The 16,411-nt window shown below is 43.8% G+C and overlaps 2 protein-coding genes and 2 long non-coding RNA genes across 4 annotated transcripts; 3 read left to right on the forward strand and 1 right to left on the reverse strand.

Annotated features, from left to right (window-relative positions):
* The first annotated feature begins 216 nt into the window (after nucleotides 1-216).
* LOC124670394 lies at nucleotides 217-1,152 on the forward strand. Its single transcript, XM_047206903.1, has one exon. It carries the CDS (start codon nucleotides 217-219, stop codon nucleotides 1,150-1,152), a length of 936 nt encoding a protein of 311 aa, XP_047062859.1.
* A 553-nt stretch (nucleotides 1,153-1,705) lies between these two features.
* On the reverse strand, nucleotides 1,706-8,065 carry LOC124674521 (NADH dehydrogenase [ubiquinone] iron-sulfur protein 4, mitochondrial-like). Its single transcript, XM_047210567.1, has 5 exons — nucleotides 7,864-8,065; nucleotides 7,014-7,102; nucleotides 4,805-4,934; nucleotides 3,253-3,282; nucleotides 1,706-1,972 (listed from the first exon to the last, which is right to left on the reverse strand). The coding sequence occupies exons 1-5, from the start codon at nucleotides 8,026-8,028 to the stop codon at nucleotides 1,910-1,912; spliced, it is 477 nt and encodes a 158-aa protein (XP_047066523.1). The 5' UTR covers nucleotides 8,029-8,065; the 3' UTR covers nucleotides 1,706-1,909.
* On the forward strand, nucleotides 5,344-5,643 carry LOC124674522. Its single transcript, XR_006993041.1, has 2 exons — nucleotides 5,344-5,416; nucleotides 5,493-5,643. It is a non-coding gene; the product is annotated as an uncharacterized LOC124674522 (long non-coding RNA).
* Nucleotides 8,066-13,414: 5,349 nt separating the features above from the next.
* LOC124677316 lies at nucleotides 13,415-16,061 on the forward strand. The gene is made up of 3 exons (XR_006994018.1): nucleotides 13,415-13,577; nucleotides 14,566-14,596; nucleotides 15,646-16,061. It is a non-coding gene; the product is annotated as an uncharacterized LOC124677316 (long non-coding RNA).
* The last annotated feature ends 350 nt before the right edge of the window (nucleotides 16,062-16,411 follow it).

The raw sequence follows: 16,411 nt of genomic DNA on the forward strand, positions 1-16,411 counted from the left end.
CCTCTCACTGGACGCCGCTGGAACCCACGCCAGAGCAGCGACTCGCCTCCGCCTACGTGTCGGCCGCGTCCCCGCCCGCGAGCCCACGTACCCCGCCACTCCGTCCCACGTGCCCCGCCCCCTGCGCCCATCCGATTGGCCGCCCGCGCCTTCTTAACCCGGCCACGCCACCAGCGACCACCAACGCCGTGCTCTCCGCCCGTCTCCTCAGTCCCCATGGCCATGGTGCAGCCGGTCGACATGGCCGTCAAGGCCAACCAGATCCTCGCGCGCTTCCGCCCCATCGCGCCAAAGCCGGCCGCCCTGCCCACATCACCGGCCATCGACGGCGCCGCCGCCGTGGCCGCCAACAGCGTGCTCTGCCACCTGCAGAGCAGGCCGTGCCGGGCCCGCAAGCGAGGGCGCACGACCGTGCCGCCGGTCTCCCCGTCCTCGTCCGCCAAGAGGAATAAGAGGCCCGTGTACCCGATGCCGCTCCGGTGCGCGGCGGCCGCGGCCACCGACGCGGTGGTGGCCACGGCGACGAGGGCGCACGTGTCCGTCGCCATCCCACCCACTGCATGCATGTCCCTGCCATCGCTCTCGCCGGGTGCGGCAGGCGAGGACGACGAGGAGGAGGAGCGGGACGTCCCCGTGGAGCGCGACCTGCTGCGGAAGCTGCTGGAGCCCAAGGTGATCTCGCCGCGGGCGGTGCGCCCCGTGGGATCCACCATCCACATCGCCTCCATCGTCGTCCACGGCGCATGCACCACCACCGCCACCTCGAAGACGGCGGAGGAAGTGGAGGCGGAGCTGGAGGCCGACGCGCTCCCGGCGGTGGTCTCGGACTCGGGCAACCGCGTCCGCCTCGTCAACGACAAGTACAAGGAGATGGTGGGCGCGCCCGAGTGCCCCTGGCTCGGCGCGCTCGCCAGGAGGATCAGCGGCGAGGTTGCCCTTGTGGTGCCGCCCCAGCAGACGGACACCAGCGGGGGCTTCTCGTGCACGGCCAAGATCGAGTGGGAGCGCGGCGGCGGCGAGCGGGCGTCCGTGCATGCGGCGTGCGACGTCACCCGGCTGCACTGCGACTCCAGGGACTACATTTACGCCTGGAGGTTCCGCACCGCCGATGCGTCGTCCTCCGTCAGCAGCCACCGCTCCGGCGACGCATGAGACGACGCTGCTGCCGTCTGTACTGTACATCCTGCGTCGTGGACAACTTCAGACCCAACCAAAGTGCATATGCTATAGTAGATTAAGTCGCATGTTCTTTTGTTTTGTTTTAAGACTAGGTTAAGGGGAAGGTTAAGGTGCATGTTTAGCGGTGCTGGTAAACCTAGGTGACTGAGCTGTTTCCTCTTTTGGTAACTCCATAGGTTGCATGGCCAGGTACTACTAAAGTACATACAGATGATGTTGACTGGAGAATGGAAGGGAAAATATGACATGTGCTTTAGTGAATTGTACATCTGCTGGTGCCTTCTCAGGTTCTTGGTGTTCCATTTGATAACGACCGCTGATTGGTATAGGAGTGCAAAGGACAAGGCAGGATAGACAAAAAGCCTAGTCACAGACTGGCAGTCGGATCTGTCTCGCCTTCTTTGCGTGCAACCGGGGGTGACTGGCTAAGCAAATGTAGGTGTACACAATATAGCAAAAACTATTGCCAAGTTCTTTTGAGTGAGCAGGAACTTTCTGAAGTGATAAACACATGGTAGATGTTTGGTTGATCAGTTAACAAACATTTGATGATAAGATGAACATTGTGTTCGGTTACAATGCGTGCTTATTACACGTTTGATGAAGACATGTTCTAGCTCATATTGCACGACAGGGGTTGATCAAAAGCGAAAACAGTACAGACAGCATATGAAATGACAACATCTCATCACATTCTTCACACACAACATGCAAGTCCACGGCTCAGGGCTCAAGCTGCTTCCTCCGTCTTCGGGGGACCCTTCCACTTGAAGTTTTCTGCGTACGTTTTGGGCTGCATGATTCAACAGCAACCGTTAATTATGCTATACAGAAGACTAGAAGCATGCAAATATCTAGTGCACGACTGTAATCGGGATGCTCATTAATCTTGTTATCTGAATCTGATGTGTAATTTGTTTAAGCAGCTCGTAATCCTGCACACAATGACCAACAAAAACCTCAACTCTTTTTCTTTAGCTGAAAAGTCAAATCCTTGGGACCGTGAAAACAATGCCAAAACAGTGGTCTCGTTCTCAGTATGGTGTAGGTACATCAATTCAACCAGTACGGCAGCATGTACTGACTTAGCTTGTCCTCATCGAGTTTCTAGTAACTAAAAGATAAGGATCGATGAGGACGGTATAACTCTGGCCAAGTTCACATTCGTTGAACTAATAATGTTGAACTCTCCCAGTTCACATTCGATGTGTTTCTAATGTTGATGACAATTTTGGTTTTTCTCTACAAACAGCTGACTTCTAAGTTCTAAGTACCGAGGAAGGCCCCGAACGAAAGGCAAGCTAATTTACATGAAAGAGTGAAGTTCCAGCACACAGTAGACGTGAAAAATGGGAGCGTCACAAACCAAGCAACAGGCTACCCCCGTTAAACGCAGGATTTCCCTCCTCCTTGGTCATCACACCAATTTCCTTCGTGTCCCCCCCAGACCCCAAGTTAGTCCTCGCTAGTCATTACCAAGTTGGTCTTCGCCCATTACTCTTACATGTCCCCTTGCCTCTACATACGCTTAAGAAGCCCTTGCCAGGCTGCCAGTGGCACCATTACCCCCCAGTCCAAAGGTGGAAACACCCAAGTCACCGCCCTCACATCCAAGTTCCAAACATGTCCTAATTTCATCTCCGCTCTATTCCACATATTATAATGCATTGACATGAGTTGTCCTGACTAACAAGGATCACATCACTTGAGGAAATAATCACATTTAGTGCTTAGTACCAAAATCATGACCACTAACGTCTCTTATCAGAAGATTCACTTAATATCTTGCTTGCGACTCGATGTTAAGTACTTCCTATGAGGATATGTCTGTCATATCCGGTAAATCAATGCAGAAGACGTGTAAGAAGATTAGGAAAATTACAAATTCTATAATTAGGGCAAAGTACATGTAAGCACAAACATATTGAGAAGCCATAGTTGCAAGTATTATGCCTAAGCGAAGCAAAAAAAAGTGTATTTGGTTAAAAACTATGGACATGCAAGATATGAACTGTATAAAATAGGAAAATGCATTAACCAAGTCAAAATGAAGGATGTGCATGGGATACGAACCTTCAAAAGAGGTGTATGACGTTTCCTCAGCTGCAAAAAGTACATGTACATGTAAGTATACAGTTCCCATTTTTCCAAGAAAATAAATACAGAAGGCATATTCCAAAACAAACAAAAAACAGCACAGCTCAAGTTAACTGAATACTACACAATAGCCAAAGGAGATTCAACTCAACATACAGAATACTAAAAAACTGCCGCCTAGACGATTAAACGCCCATGTAAACATTGTGTTGAACGCCTGAACCCCACCGTGGCGATTAGGCCATAGTTGGCACATGTGTGGCTAGCCGATTGAACTTCTCACACACAACTCCAGTCGGTCCAAGCCGGACTAATGGGCAAAGAAAGCATTGGTAAAATCGTTTTTTGGGAACACTCGGGGTATTTGGAAGAGGCATGCAGTGAAACAGAATGAGCCGGCAGAGAGGCACCCACGACCATCTATGCCACCACCGCAAGAACAAAGCTGGCACAGCTGACTGCGATAAGACCAGAGACGCACCACCACCTCTGCTTCTGCTTCAACATGCTCCTTCGCCTCTGCTTCTGCTGACCAAGTCGAATCAAACTCCAGCGCTCTTGTAGTCTGCTCCGGTGCTTTGCTATTTATTTGTCAGTTGACTGCTTGCTTCTGCTTGTTTGGGAGTCGGGATTGTCAAATAGTGATTAGTGGCAGCTGGGTTGTGGTTTTTTTAGTACAGTGAGACTTGGTAGTTACGCATCTTTTAGTGTTTTTGGTAGCTGTACGGCCAACTAACAGCTTACCATCTAGATTGATTAATCGTCTGACTACCTCTCTAATCACAAGATAGAGATGATTGACTGCTCCGGCTAGCGCTATTTGGAACATACCAGAAATAAATTTCAAAATTGTTAAAGATAGCTTCACCTTAGTTTAAAAAAAATCATGTGAATTTAGCACCAAAACTTCCTCTGCCACTAAATTGAAAATGATACAGGTAGCTAACGGAGGTTTCAGAGAAGGAACATGGTCAATATTTGACTTTCACAGGCATAATCTATTATCATATGTCTAAGACATAAGGAGGATATGTTAATCAAAAGGCGTGTGACATAAGTGCTTAATTTCATGGCAAAACAGGTGAGAGGTTATTTGTGGAGAAAAAAAAATTCAGCTGACTTAATCGAGCAAAACAAACGAGATAAGAACTGTTCAGCAAATTTTGAAGGAGGCATCAATAGGTAGCAGTAGAACAATACTTGACCGCCTATCTATTAGGCAAATTAAGCTACCAAGAAATAAAATCCAGAATGAGAGAAAATTAAACTTCATATGTGACCAGTTTGAAATCCATCTCCATCTGTAGTTGATTAAATGTGCCTTAACTGGTTTGGAAACTTACCATGGGTTACTGCCTAATTTGAATATTCAAATTAGAGAAGAATCAAGTATCAAACTACTAGATGTTCAAAAGTGTAACCAAATCATGCTTTGCTATTTCCCAATATTCTCGAAGTTAACATCCTGAATAGGATATCTAATTTGTGACTTATCTACCAGAATACCAGGAAGGGGAAAAGGACCCACCACATATTCCCATCCGTGTTTTTCAGCGAATGCCTTTGCTGAGTCAGCACTGTCAAATGAAAGTCCAGCTTCACCAACATTAGCATACGGATCACCAGTAGATGTCCATCCCATTAATGGGTTCTCCCACCTATCATGAATTCAAATGTTAGAACCAGTTTGTCAGAAAAAAAAAGGAAAAAACCTGATATTGTTAGTTTGCTAACCAAAATCTAATTCAAAAAGACAAGAACAGAATAAGTGCACAATCCATGAACCTGAGCCATAGACAACCAAAAAAAAGGCACACTGCAGCACCTAATCAAAGAGACCTGCTTAATCGGAAATCGAATAAATCAGCTGTGATCTTCATGCTTTACAGGTTGCGACAATGAAAATGAAAGCAGCAAAAACAGCAACAGTTTCCAGCTTCTTGCTTGTTTCGTAACTTCAGATTCTACATGAAGTTTAAATTACGTTGCAATCAGCCTATTGGAGCATGCATGATCTACATTCCGCAGTGATAGAGCAGTCCTCATGTTACTTTAGTACTTGTATATACAAAGTATACAAGAGCTAGCGGTTTGTGAGAGATGATTCTAAGAATAAGAGCAGCAAGACAAGGAGCCCAATGTAAGTTGCATGGCTATTCTTCAATATTGTTTATTTATGAAATGCAACACAAATGAATAGCAAAACATCTCTTTAGGTGCAATCAAGACCTGGCGAAGATGTGGCGTTGAGGCTCAGGATGGTTGATCCAGTTCCCAAGACTGTTATTTACTTGTGAAATTCTGTTTGAATGTGTTTTTCCCCTTTTAGCAAGATATTACAGTCTAATTTTTTTTATTTTCGTTCAACTCATGTCATAGGTTCAAAATAGTCAGCCAACCAAAAACGATATTATATAATATGCACCAACAAAAGAATAGCCCAGCACAAAACCTAAACACATTTAGCAGAGGACGGCGCGGCAGGACGCGCTGGGTCCATCTAGTAACAAGTCAAAGAGCACAGTTAGAGGCTTCTAGCATCGAGTGTCTTGCAGAAGCAAACCCGATCACATAGAAAATATTATGGTACCACGACACACGATGAGATGCTACTTAATTGGGGACCTCAAGATCATGTCACATAGGTATTGAGGGCATTATAGACAACAATGCTAGAAGCAAGACGAACAGCCCTACAATAGTTGTGTGATGCCATCAAATGTCTACCCACATGGCATGGTAAGTGGATTGTAAGATGATTTGTCGTGCGCAGAGCACTTCCATATTATATCTATAAATATTATGTTTTAAGTACGACAAGTAAGAACCCATAACACACAGCACCTCTGAAAGGAAAATACAAAAAAAAAAAAAAAAAAAAACTTGTGGTACAAATGTAGGAGCATTAATCTCATTTCTTATACAGTTACAGATACAATAACATCTCTAATCACGCCTTTGCAGTTTTTGCATTGGGTTACCAAAGTGATGGTCTTAACCCAGCTGCGCTCGTTGCTGGTTTATTTCCGATTGGTATGATTTTTTGTTTATATTATATGGTAGGTTATGGTATTCACTTGCACTTGTACTTGTTTCAGTTGGTGCTGCACTTCTCGACCAGCATAATGTGCCTTCAGATCTGTGCACATTCTCCCCCGCTATTGTATGGTAAGAGAATATGCCAGATCTCAAGGCCATTTAATGGTTGAAATAGTGGGAGTTCACCTATGCAAGCACAGATCCACTCACGCGTATTATCAGAATGATACACCTATTGAACATTTGAACACCTGTGCTTCGCAATCACCTTACTATGACTCATAATGTTTTGGGTAACTTCTAATGAACAATTAACTTGATACATGGGCTGCTAGTGGAGAGCACATAAAGAATACCCCATGAGATATAAGAACATTCAGGGCTTAGTTACAACTACAGTCTAACTGCACAATCAAGCATGAGCTAGTAGTCCAGTATGTCAGCCACTAATAGTTCGGATTTTTCACAGCCCCACTTGAGCATTAGTTTGTGATTAACATAAGAAAATTTCTAGTTATGATCCGTTTGGAAGGTAGGTTTTAATGTAAGTCGAGTTTAAATACTTAAATTTAAACGAGGCAAATTGTTCAATTTCATGTCATCTTGATCTAACAACATGACACTATCAGAGGAATTCAGGATGCATATGGCCCTTTAGAAAGAACAAGAGAACCAACAAAGCAGAACAAGAAACATACTTTTGAGTTGACATGAAGTTGATTTTCCACCTCCCAACTTTGCCGGAACCTTGCTGAGATGCAGTCCTAGCTGGTGCATAGATTAGAACCTGCATATTCACAAGGATAAAGTGAATATCTGAAAAGGGGAGAAAAGGTTCAGATACAAAATTTGGCTCTAGCACCTATCCTCTGAAAGTGAATTTGAGAAATCAAATCAGGCATTTAGGATTTCGGATTTGGCACCTATCCTCCTGAAAGTTTATAACTAGCATATAAACCATCACACTGTAAGCTCCAAAATTGCAGAATTTCTGACCAAATACTGTTAACTCCAATTAAACATCTCAAAAAATTCTTGGAGACCCATCAAACTATGACTGTGCATAATGCACAACCAAAGTTAAAACTGTAGCAAAATGTAAAGCAAACCAGGATCCACTTATCCAAAGTTACAAAGCGCGAGAGTAATGTGGCCATTGCCACTCTCTACCTTTTTGTTCTCATTTTCTGCAGAGACATGTCTCTCTAATCAAATGCCCCAACAAAAATGGTCTAACACAGTGGCTCCAAATCGTCATTGGGTTGAAAATTTGGCACAATCTATGCGGGGTGGAACCCAACCTCCCACACATTTCTCACCACCATAGCCCAAACCAATTGAAATTTGTATGTACACTACTACCACTAAATTCGCATTTCTGTCAAGTCCGAAGTACGGACTCCAGCCACAACTAACGCATGGACCCATAACCTCAACACCTAACAACCTACAAAAAAAACCTTGAAACCCGAACATCTCGAGCGATGTCCGAATGGATCCACTAAATACTGGCCTATTGCGATGACAGCGAAGGCGAGGGAACGTTACCTTGCGGCGGAGGTGCTCCTCGGGGATGCCGGAGACCATGCCGATCTCCCCGGGCTTGATCTCCACGAGGGCATCGGAGGCCTCCGCGGAGAGCATCCGCGCGGGCGTCGGGGACAGCAGGGCGCGGCCTAGGCCGGGGACGACCCGCCGGAGTGGGGCGGCCATCGCGTCGGAGCCGCACGCCGGAGAGAGGTGGAGGAGGAAGGAGATGCACACCGGAGAGAGATTCGGAACAAACGGCCTGCGAATGTGCGCACCGAGAATATGACAGAGCCCATAATAGTAGAGGGAACAGGTCCATGGCCTCTGGGCTAGGTCATTGGGCCCTATGGATAATTGCCCAACAGGCTTAGCCCCATACAGGCCGACCTGGGTTTATATCAGATTAATTGTTCGTGCATTCTAAAAAAATATTCCTATGCATGATGAAAATGTTCGTATAAAGGACGTTCATGGTATGAATAATAAATTTTTATTATTGATTTGGGATCCAAGCTGTCCACTCTTTTTATTGTTTGATTTGGAATCCTTGAATAGCGAGGTTAACTCTTTAGCTTTAAGTAGCACGTCCATGTATTTCTAGATCTAAGCCCGGAAATATCTCTCTCATGTAGACAGAAGAAATCACATATTGATTGACCATGCATCGTAACATGCTTCGTTGTAAACCTGAAGATTACATTTTTAGAATAACCATACAAGTATAGTTTTTCACAAATAAATCACGTACATGCAAATAAAAATACAATGTTCAAGAAACATTCAGTATTCATGGATATATTGAAATATAATCACCTAGATGATTGCCTACGCATCATATTTTCAACATTCTCATCGTATGTAGTCGTAAAAAATACAGGTAGAGAGCATGCACGGCAATCTTATGACAGGGGTCGTTGTACACTAACAAGTTTTGGCCCGGCAATGTTTTTTAAATAGGTTTCGTAGCACGACTTAGTCCTATGTTAGGTGATCTACATTTACATGTTATGTTTGGTGTTCAAATAAACATTAACAACCCAAGTGTGGTACTAATACAGGCTTAGTGGTGCTAATTACCTAGCATTTCATGTTTGCAACTTTGAAACGGAGGAATAACTTGTTGTAGTGTAGCTGCTCGGCTGGTGCTACAACACCGGTAGCACCAGGCGTAGCTCCGCCACTGTTAACAACGTTCATATGGTCGAGAGCACGGAGAAACCTTTTTTCAAACTCGTTGCCTATATATTCTGCTATTAATGTACTTATTATTATTGCACTCACAAAAGAGGGGTGAAAAAAGAATACGAACTTTTAAGGAGGAAACAAGAATGAAAGAGCTATGTGATCTTTGATGCCATGGGGCATGGGCCATGGCATGCGCGCGTCAGAGGTGCTAGGCTGCTAACAACAACTATTCTTTTTTACAGCTGCTAGCAACAACCTTGGCATCCTCTGCAGAAACTTACATAGTCCATCCAGAAGCATTCCATGGAACCCTCGATCGTATCTCAGCTATCATCCAATTGTCGTACGTGGCAGCTATATCTCTTACAGTTACAGGTCCCGATCAATTGCTAATTAACAAGATCAAACATTAATCAACGGGTGACAGCGTCAGGCTCAGCGGTATGTAGCAAGAAGTCGCGTTGTTAATACTTTCATACTACGAGACTTTGAATAGTTGGCAAGGGCAGCTGAATTTTCCTCCCAACTTGTTCTCGCAGCCGTCATCTCATCCGTGTTTCGAGCACTTCAGTGCGAGTCTAATTTCCCGGGAATACTTCACATGGTTAAAGCAACGTAGTTTCGTGCTATTTCATTAGCAGTAACCTAGCTGACCGGACGGAAGATCCATGGTGATCTCACCTCAAAATCATTAGTCAAGATGGGGCGGTCACCACGTAAGGGAGGAGATGGTAATCCAAACGAAATGATGTGCGCGGAGCATAGCGAGCTGCTGATTTGTCTCCTCCTTTGACATACGCCAAGCAAAAACAGGTAAATTATCCCTACGTATGAATCACAGCCGCTGACTCTTTCAGGGGCTCGTGATAGTATAAAATCGACACGATAAGCTTTAGAGGGTCCACGGCTTGCACAGCAATCTAGTCTTACCGCGTCGTGTCTCCAGCCGCCGCTCGTGATCCGCAGCACTGCACAGGTATACTTGAAATACAACATCCTAGTAAGCAGAAAATTCATGTTAAAAAATATAGAGTTAAATACATGGGTGGTACGAAACATGCTGCTAATTTGTTGATTATAGAGGCTCTAACGGTAAGCTAGCCATTGATCGAAACCTTACATCGGTAGAAATTGAAACCGATGTCAAAGCGGTGTTGAACCAGTTGGAAGATTCTGGAGGAAGTAGATCATAAATTACTTATATTTACCAGGAGATAAAGGAGCTTAGTGGGTTTATTTCTAGCATTTATTTTAAGTTCATTGATAGACTAGCAAATGAGTCAGCTCATCTTTGCGCTAAGAATGATAATAATAATAGGAGAAGGTGTTTGTGGATTAATTATAAGCCACCCTTCTTAGAAAATGTCCTGTTGAAGGGTTGTAATCCCATTACTTAATCAATGAAGCTCCATTTGATCGCAAAAAAAAACTTGTCCTCGATGTGTAAGTACGGCAAAAATTGCAGAGTGGGGTGGGTAGGGTAGCTCTTAAACTTGGTTAGGGTGTAAAACGCCAATTTAGTCTAACCAAATAATTTACTGCCACGTTGGAGTGGTCTGGCAGTTTTTTTTTCGTGTAAACTTGGTCCGGGTGTACGTGGGGTTAACTTGGTCAGCATTGCATACGTATACTTAGAAATACAAAATCCTAGTAAGCAAAAATTTATATAAAAAAGTAGAGTTTAATACATAGCCAAGCACCCACAAACTTGTCATCGACATGCAAATACCTCCATAAACTTATAAAATGGGGTGCATAAACTTGTCCTCTATGTGTAAATATTGCCCAAACTTGTTCTCGATGTGTAAATATCGCATGAACTAACAAAGTGCGCTGGAGTAGGTAGCTCTTAAACTTGGTTACCATGTAAAACGCCAATTTAGTCTGAACGGAATAATTTACTGCCGCGCTGGAGCAGTCCGGCCTTTTTTCTTTTTCTTTTGCAGAAACCCCCGATATGAAGTTTGATTATGCACCTAAGATTCAAACTTACCTAATAATAAAAATTCAGACTTTGTGTCACCAATAAGGGATTCAAGGTTCAAAGCTTGAGATTGAAGGTAAAATGTAGCACACACTTCAAATCAAAAACCAAAAAAAAAGGTAGCAGAATCTCCTTTAAATTGTGGCCCTCCATCTCTTCTTTTGCAAGTCTACATTATTAGGCTGAACTTGAAGGTGTTCTACATAAGAAATTGTAATCAATTTCAGCACAAAGGCGATCCAGTACAACAGGTTCATCATATTTTGGAGGATCTTCCTATGCAAATTCATATTCTGAAATTCGTGTACAAAAAAATAGAGTTAATTACATGGGCCAGGCACCCGCAAACTTGTCCTCGGTGTGCAAATATCCTATAAACTTGCAAAGTGGGGTGGGGTGACCCTTAAACTTGGTTAGTGTGTAAAACGCCAATTTAGTCTGAACCTAATAATCTACTGCCATGCTTGCGTGGTCCGGCCATGTTTTGTGTGTGTGCATAAACCCATGATTTGAAGTGTGACTATGCACCTAAGGTTCAAACTACCTAATAATAAAAATTCAGACTTTATGCCACCAATCAGGACACAACTTGAGATTGAAGATAAAATAAAGTACACACTTCAAATCAAAAACCAATTTTTTTTAGCAAAATCTCATTTAAATTATTGTCCTCCATCTCTTCTTTTGCAAGTGTACATTATTAGACCGAACTTGCAGATGTTCTACATAAGAAATTGTGATCAATTTCAGCGCCAAGGCGATCCAATACGGTCGGTGCATCATAGTTCGGAGGATCTTTATATGCAATTTCATATTCTAAAGAAAAGGGAACTACGCACACATCCATTCGTCTACATCCACTTATCTCTCTTCTCAAAATCAAAACCTAAACTAATCTACCCACCTATGACAGAACATAACCTAACTCACCAACTAAATAACCCTAAACCGGCATGGATCATCTACCCCAAAAGCACACCTAAACCCCAATCGACAAATGCAACTCAAGGTTGTGGTGAGGGGAAAAACCATACCATAGTGAGGCAGCCCATCCTCCTTGAAGGGTCTTGGCCGAGTCTGAGTGATTGCATCACCACAAAATCGATGGCAACGCCCCACTCCTAGCCACCGACATGGATGATGTGGTTGACATCGGGGGGGAGCAAGGGGTAGATTAGGAAGCCCAACTCAAATTTTCTAGGTGGGATGAGAAGAAGGGTAACAAAAGAAAATGGTAAGAAAATGTGGACAATTTTAAGTAAGTATGCCGGCCAAAATACGGAGAGACAGAATATGGGTTTTCTCTAAGGACGCGGCTAATTCCCGGTCGATCTAGAATTAGCTTAATTCCTGGTCACCTGGTTTCACGTGTAATACACATCCATGTGTAATTCTCGTATGCACAAATCTAACAGTTGTCGAGTTGATATGGACTAACTTAATTTCCGGTCAACCTGGAATTAGCAAAAGGGTTTATCTAAATCTTAGTGTATTTCTGCAGTAAAACCAGGCCAACACCTCCAGCTTGGCATCAAATGTTAAATTCGGACTAACCTATATGTTTTTTTCACACCGCTAACTAAGTTTAAGGGCAGCTCCACCCCAATATGCAAGTTTACGAGGGTCTCGAGGACAAGATTATGGGTGCACCATGTATTTTTTTAACTAAAAAAGTAAGCAGAAACTTGGGTTACCGTCACCATAATCACGAGGGCGACGTCGTGATCCCGCGGCACCGCTCGCCCGTGTAACGAATGAAAATCAATGCGGACAACCAGTACACCGCTCAGGTCAGGATCAAGCTAGGAAGATTTGGAGTCAATTCTTCTTCACATGATGTTAAATTAACCAATCATTCTCTGCGAGCTCGACGGGCAACTAACAAGGTTGATGGCAAGAGGATCCGGAATCCAGATACGCAGTTAGTGTTAGGCACATGCACGTCATGGATTACTTGATGCAGAATCATCACACGTTCATATAAAAACTTCTCATACAATTCAGAAATACAAGCACGCTCTGTGAACATGGTCGGACAGGTCGCTGTTCTCTCTGAAGATTCTTGCTCTTTTGTTTAATCAATTCCTTTAGGCCTCGTTTGGTACAAGTGTATTTGCAGGGATGGGAGAGTATTATCCCGGCCCATTTTCGAAACCCCGCTAATCCCCGAAAGCCCATTTGGTAGAGGAGTTTTGGGCCAAAAATTCCCCGCCCATCCCCGATTAACCCCGTCCCCGACCCATTTTTTGACTTGGGCCGAATCCCGGACCTGGACCTCGCGTATTATCCCCGTCCTCGCTCGTCCCCGACCGAAACCCTACCGCAAGCGACGGCGCCGAGCGAGCAAAGCAGCGGGCAGCGGCGAGCGTCGAGCGTAACGGCGGCGAACAGCGAGCGGAGCGGTGGCTAGAACTGCAGGAGGGGCGGGAGAGGCGGAGAACCTTGCCGGCGCACGCAAGGATGGATCCCGCCTAGCGCTCCACATCAGATCGCCACCGTTCTTGGTATTTGACCGGCGACGCCACCTCCCGCCGGTCTTGTACTCGAGTCTGCATCCTCTCAGGTAACCCCCTTCTATTTCTCCCTCTCTGGTGCTAGGTCTGGGCGAGCTCTGGGAGAGAAATCGCGCTAGGATCGCAGTGTCCGACTGATCGGAGGCGGGAGAGGAATGGGGCAGGCGGTCGGGCTGTTGCGCTCCATTTCACCATCTATAGCCCGTATCTCCCTTTCCTGGACTCTTTTGAGATGCATGTGCACCATCTACAGCCCTTGGCGCACGTAATCCCCATCCATAGCTTCACCTGATATGGGCAATGTATGGCTTGGTTGAATAAATGTGGTACCTTGCTGCACAGTTGTGAGGAATTCATGCTATGATTTATCTCTTTTTGTATGATTGCGTGAGAATTTGGTTGTGAAATTTGGTCCTTTGTAACTGACTTGGGGCTGGGGATTCGTTGTGTTGAAATGGATTTTGATATTTTGAGATTAGGAAGTGTTTATGTTAATGGGAGTTACTGGTGTGTTAAGCTGTTATTATGGGCCAGATGTGGGTTTTGAATTCAGTGCACTTGCATCCAGAAAGAAACTCAGATAGTTAAGCTAGACAGTAGGTTTTGGGACAGCCCCCATTGCGCACATAATCCTCATCCATGCTTACTGCCCCAAGAAATAATTAAGTCATGGTGCCAAATAAGTTTGTCCTTATGGTGATATAATGATATTATAATGAATCCGTCTGTGAAATTTGGGAATTGTCATGTTATTAGAATTGATTTTAGCTACCAGAATTCAGTTATAAACTACATATGCAGATGTTTGCATTTGTACCTTCATGCTCTTGTGTTCACTGCTATGTGAGTAGTATTTCCGCTCTGGTTCCGGCGGCAACTAATTATCATCATCATGGTTAATATGTATAAACTCTTTTTTTGCAAGTTCTGTATATATACTCTCATGGTTAATTAACCTGGTACTAGTTGTATAACAGATAAGAGCAGTACTGTCTAATTGTTAGTTACTAAAGCTGATGTATTTTTTGTTTATGACAGGGAATAACAGAGATGTCCAAGTTACCATGAGGTAATATTTTGTGTTTTGCTTTCCTGGAAGCTAGAGTACAGCCACTAGTACTAGACCATTGAATATACGTTCCAGTACAAGTTACAACCTTCCATTATAATTATCATTTGCTAGTAGTATCATTAGTCCAGCACCACTATTTCCTGACATCTAGTACCGTTACTACAACTTACAGCTAGCACACACAATGTACTCTTGGTTTTTTTAGTTGATGGTTATGCTCGCAGTTGCTTATGTGCAGGAAGAGTTTGTTTGCCAATTACAGTAGTAGCAGGCTGTGTGACCTGAGTTCTTTATCACCATGTTGCTTGCGCTGTCATTCCTGACATCAAGGATCAAAACTATGTATCTTATTGTATTTTCCACCTGCCGTTTCTAATCTTTCCTGATAGTTACCTCAGTTAGTAAAATCTAGCTACAATATGTCAAGAAAATGAACTTGACTGGCAGGTGACCATGGTGCACAGCTTAGGTATAAATTGCTTTTGTTTCTTACCATGCTCAACTAGCCAAAGAAATTGTAAACTAAGGATATATGGTCACGGAAGAAGTGAGGTATTCTGAGCATCATCCTCACCAGCTTGAATAAATTTCACAAGTAGTACATTGGAGTGTGCATTTGTAGCCTGTAAGTTGCTATGTGTAAACAGCCACTGCCCAGTATTTTCATGTAAACAAGCATAGGTTTTTCTCTTCTACAAGTGTGACAGTTAAGGTTGCTCTCTTCAAGTCTCTTGCTTGAGGTTTTGCAGCAGAAACTCTTGGAACCAAAGAGCTGAAGCTTGAAATCTACTTTATGGTAATACTAAGAAGTAACGAAAACACATACTGTGCTTAGTGCTTAGAAGTTTTTTAATCATCCATCTTGTGTTTGTTTCTCCAAGCAGAAAGTGTATATCACTGCCATCTTCTAAGAAATATGTGCATACCATCAACTTATGCTTGTTCATGGAAACTGAAAAGTGAAAACATAAACTGAATATTCTTCTGCATTTTTGCATGAAGTTTCTTCCATGTGAAAATAATTAATCTGGTTCATTGAATTTCAGGTCAAGTTTCTTCTTCTACATTTGATCGGTAGTTATTTGTGTTGGACTGCAGGGCATCATCCACCCATCATTTTGAAATGTACCTGCAGCTGCTAATCGGCAAGTATGAGTTTGAACATGATGTATGCGATGCCTATGTGGTCTTGTTTTTGCAACGGCAATGCTTCCATGTAATCTGAATTTAGTACTTTTGTCCAGTCAGGGACACGTCTAATGTTAGGTAAATGGAACTTGTGATGGGCTTCATGTTATTTAAATCAACGTGTGTAATTGTTATTTAGATGGGCTTGTAGTATTTTTGTGACCTGAATCGAAAGTGGCTTCGTGTTATGACTGAATCTGAAGTGTCAGTTCAAAGTTGACGTGTGGCCTATGACATAAAAAATCAGATCTTTGCTAACGTTTTGTTGATTTGCCTTGCTAATTTTCATTGTTTTTGTGCACCAATCCCTGTAACAATCCCTGCAACAATCCCTGCCTACCAAATGAAAGTTCAAAGAAATGGGGATTAGGGATTTCTTGGGATGATGTTTTGTGGGGATTAGTGGGGATTGGGTGAAGGTAGGGGTTTCACCCAATACTCTAGAGTATTATCCCCACAAATCCCCACAAAAACTCTAGTACCAAACAAGGCCTTACCGGGTCAATCGTGGCAAGCAAGGCATGAAATTTGAATAGTAATATCGGGCACATCCATGCTTGACCAGGACATCGCCCCGCGGCCTCCATATGATCGAGTCGTCGCCTCCGACTTCCAGACCAGAAC

The sequence above is a fragment of the Lolium rigidum genome, chromosome 7, assembly GCF_022539505.1.
Source record: "Lolium rigidum isolate FL_2022 chromosome 7, APGP_CSIRO_Lrig_0.1, whole genome shotgun sequence".
Classification (NCBI taxonomy): Eukaryota; Viridiplantae; Streptophyta; class Magnoliopsida; order Poales; family Poaceae; genus Lolium; species Lolium rigidum.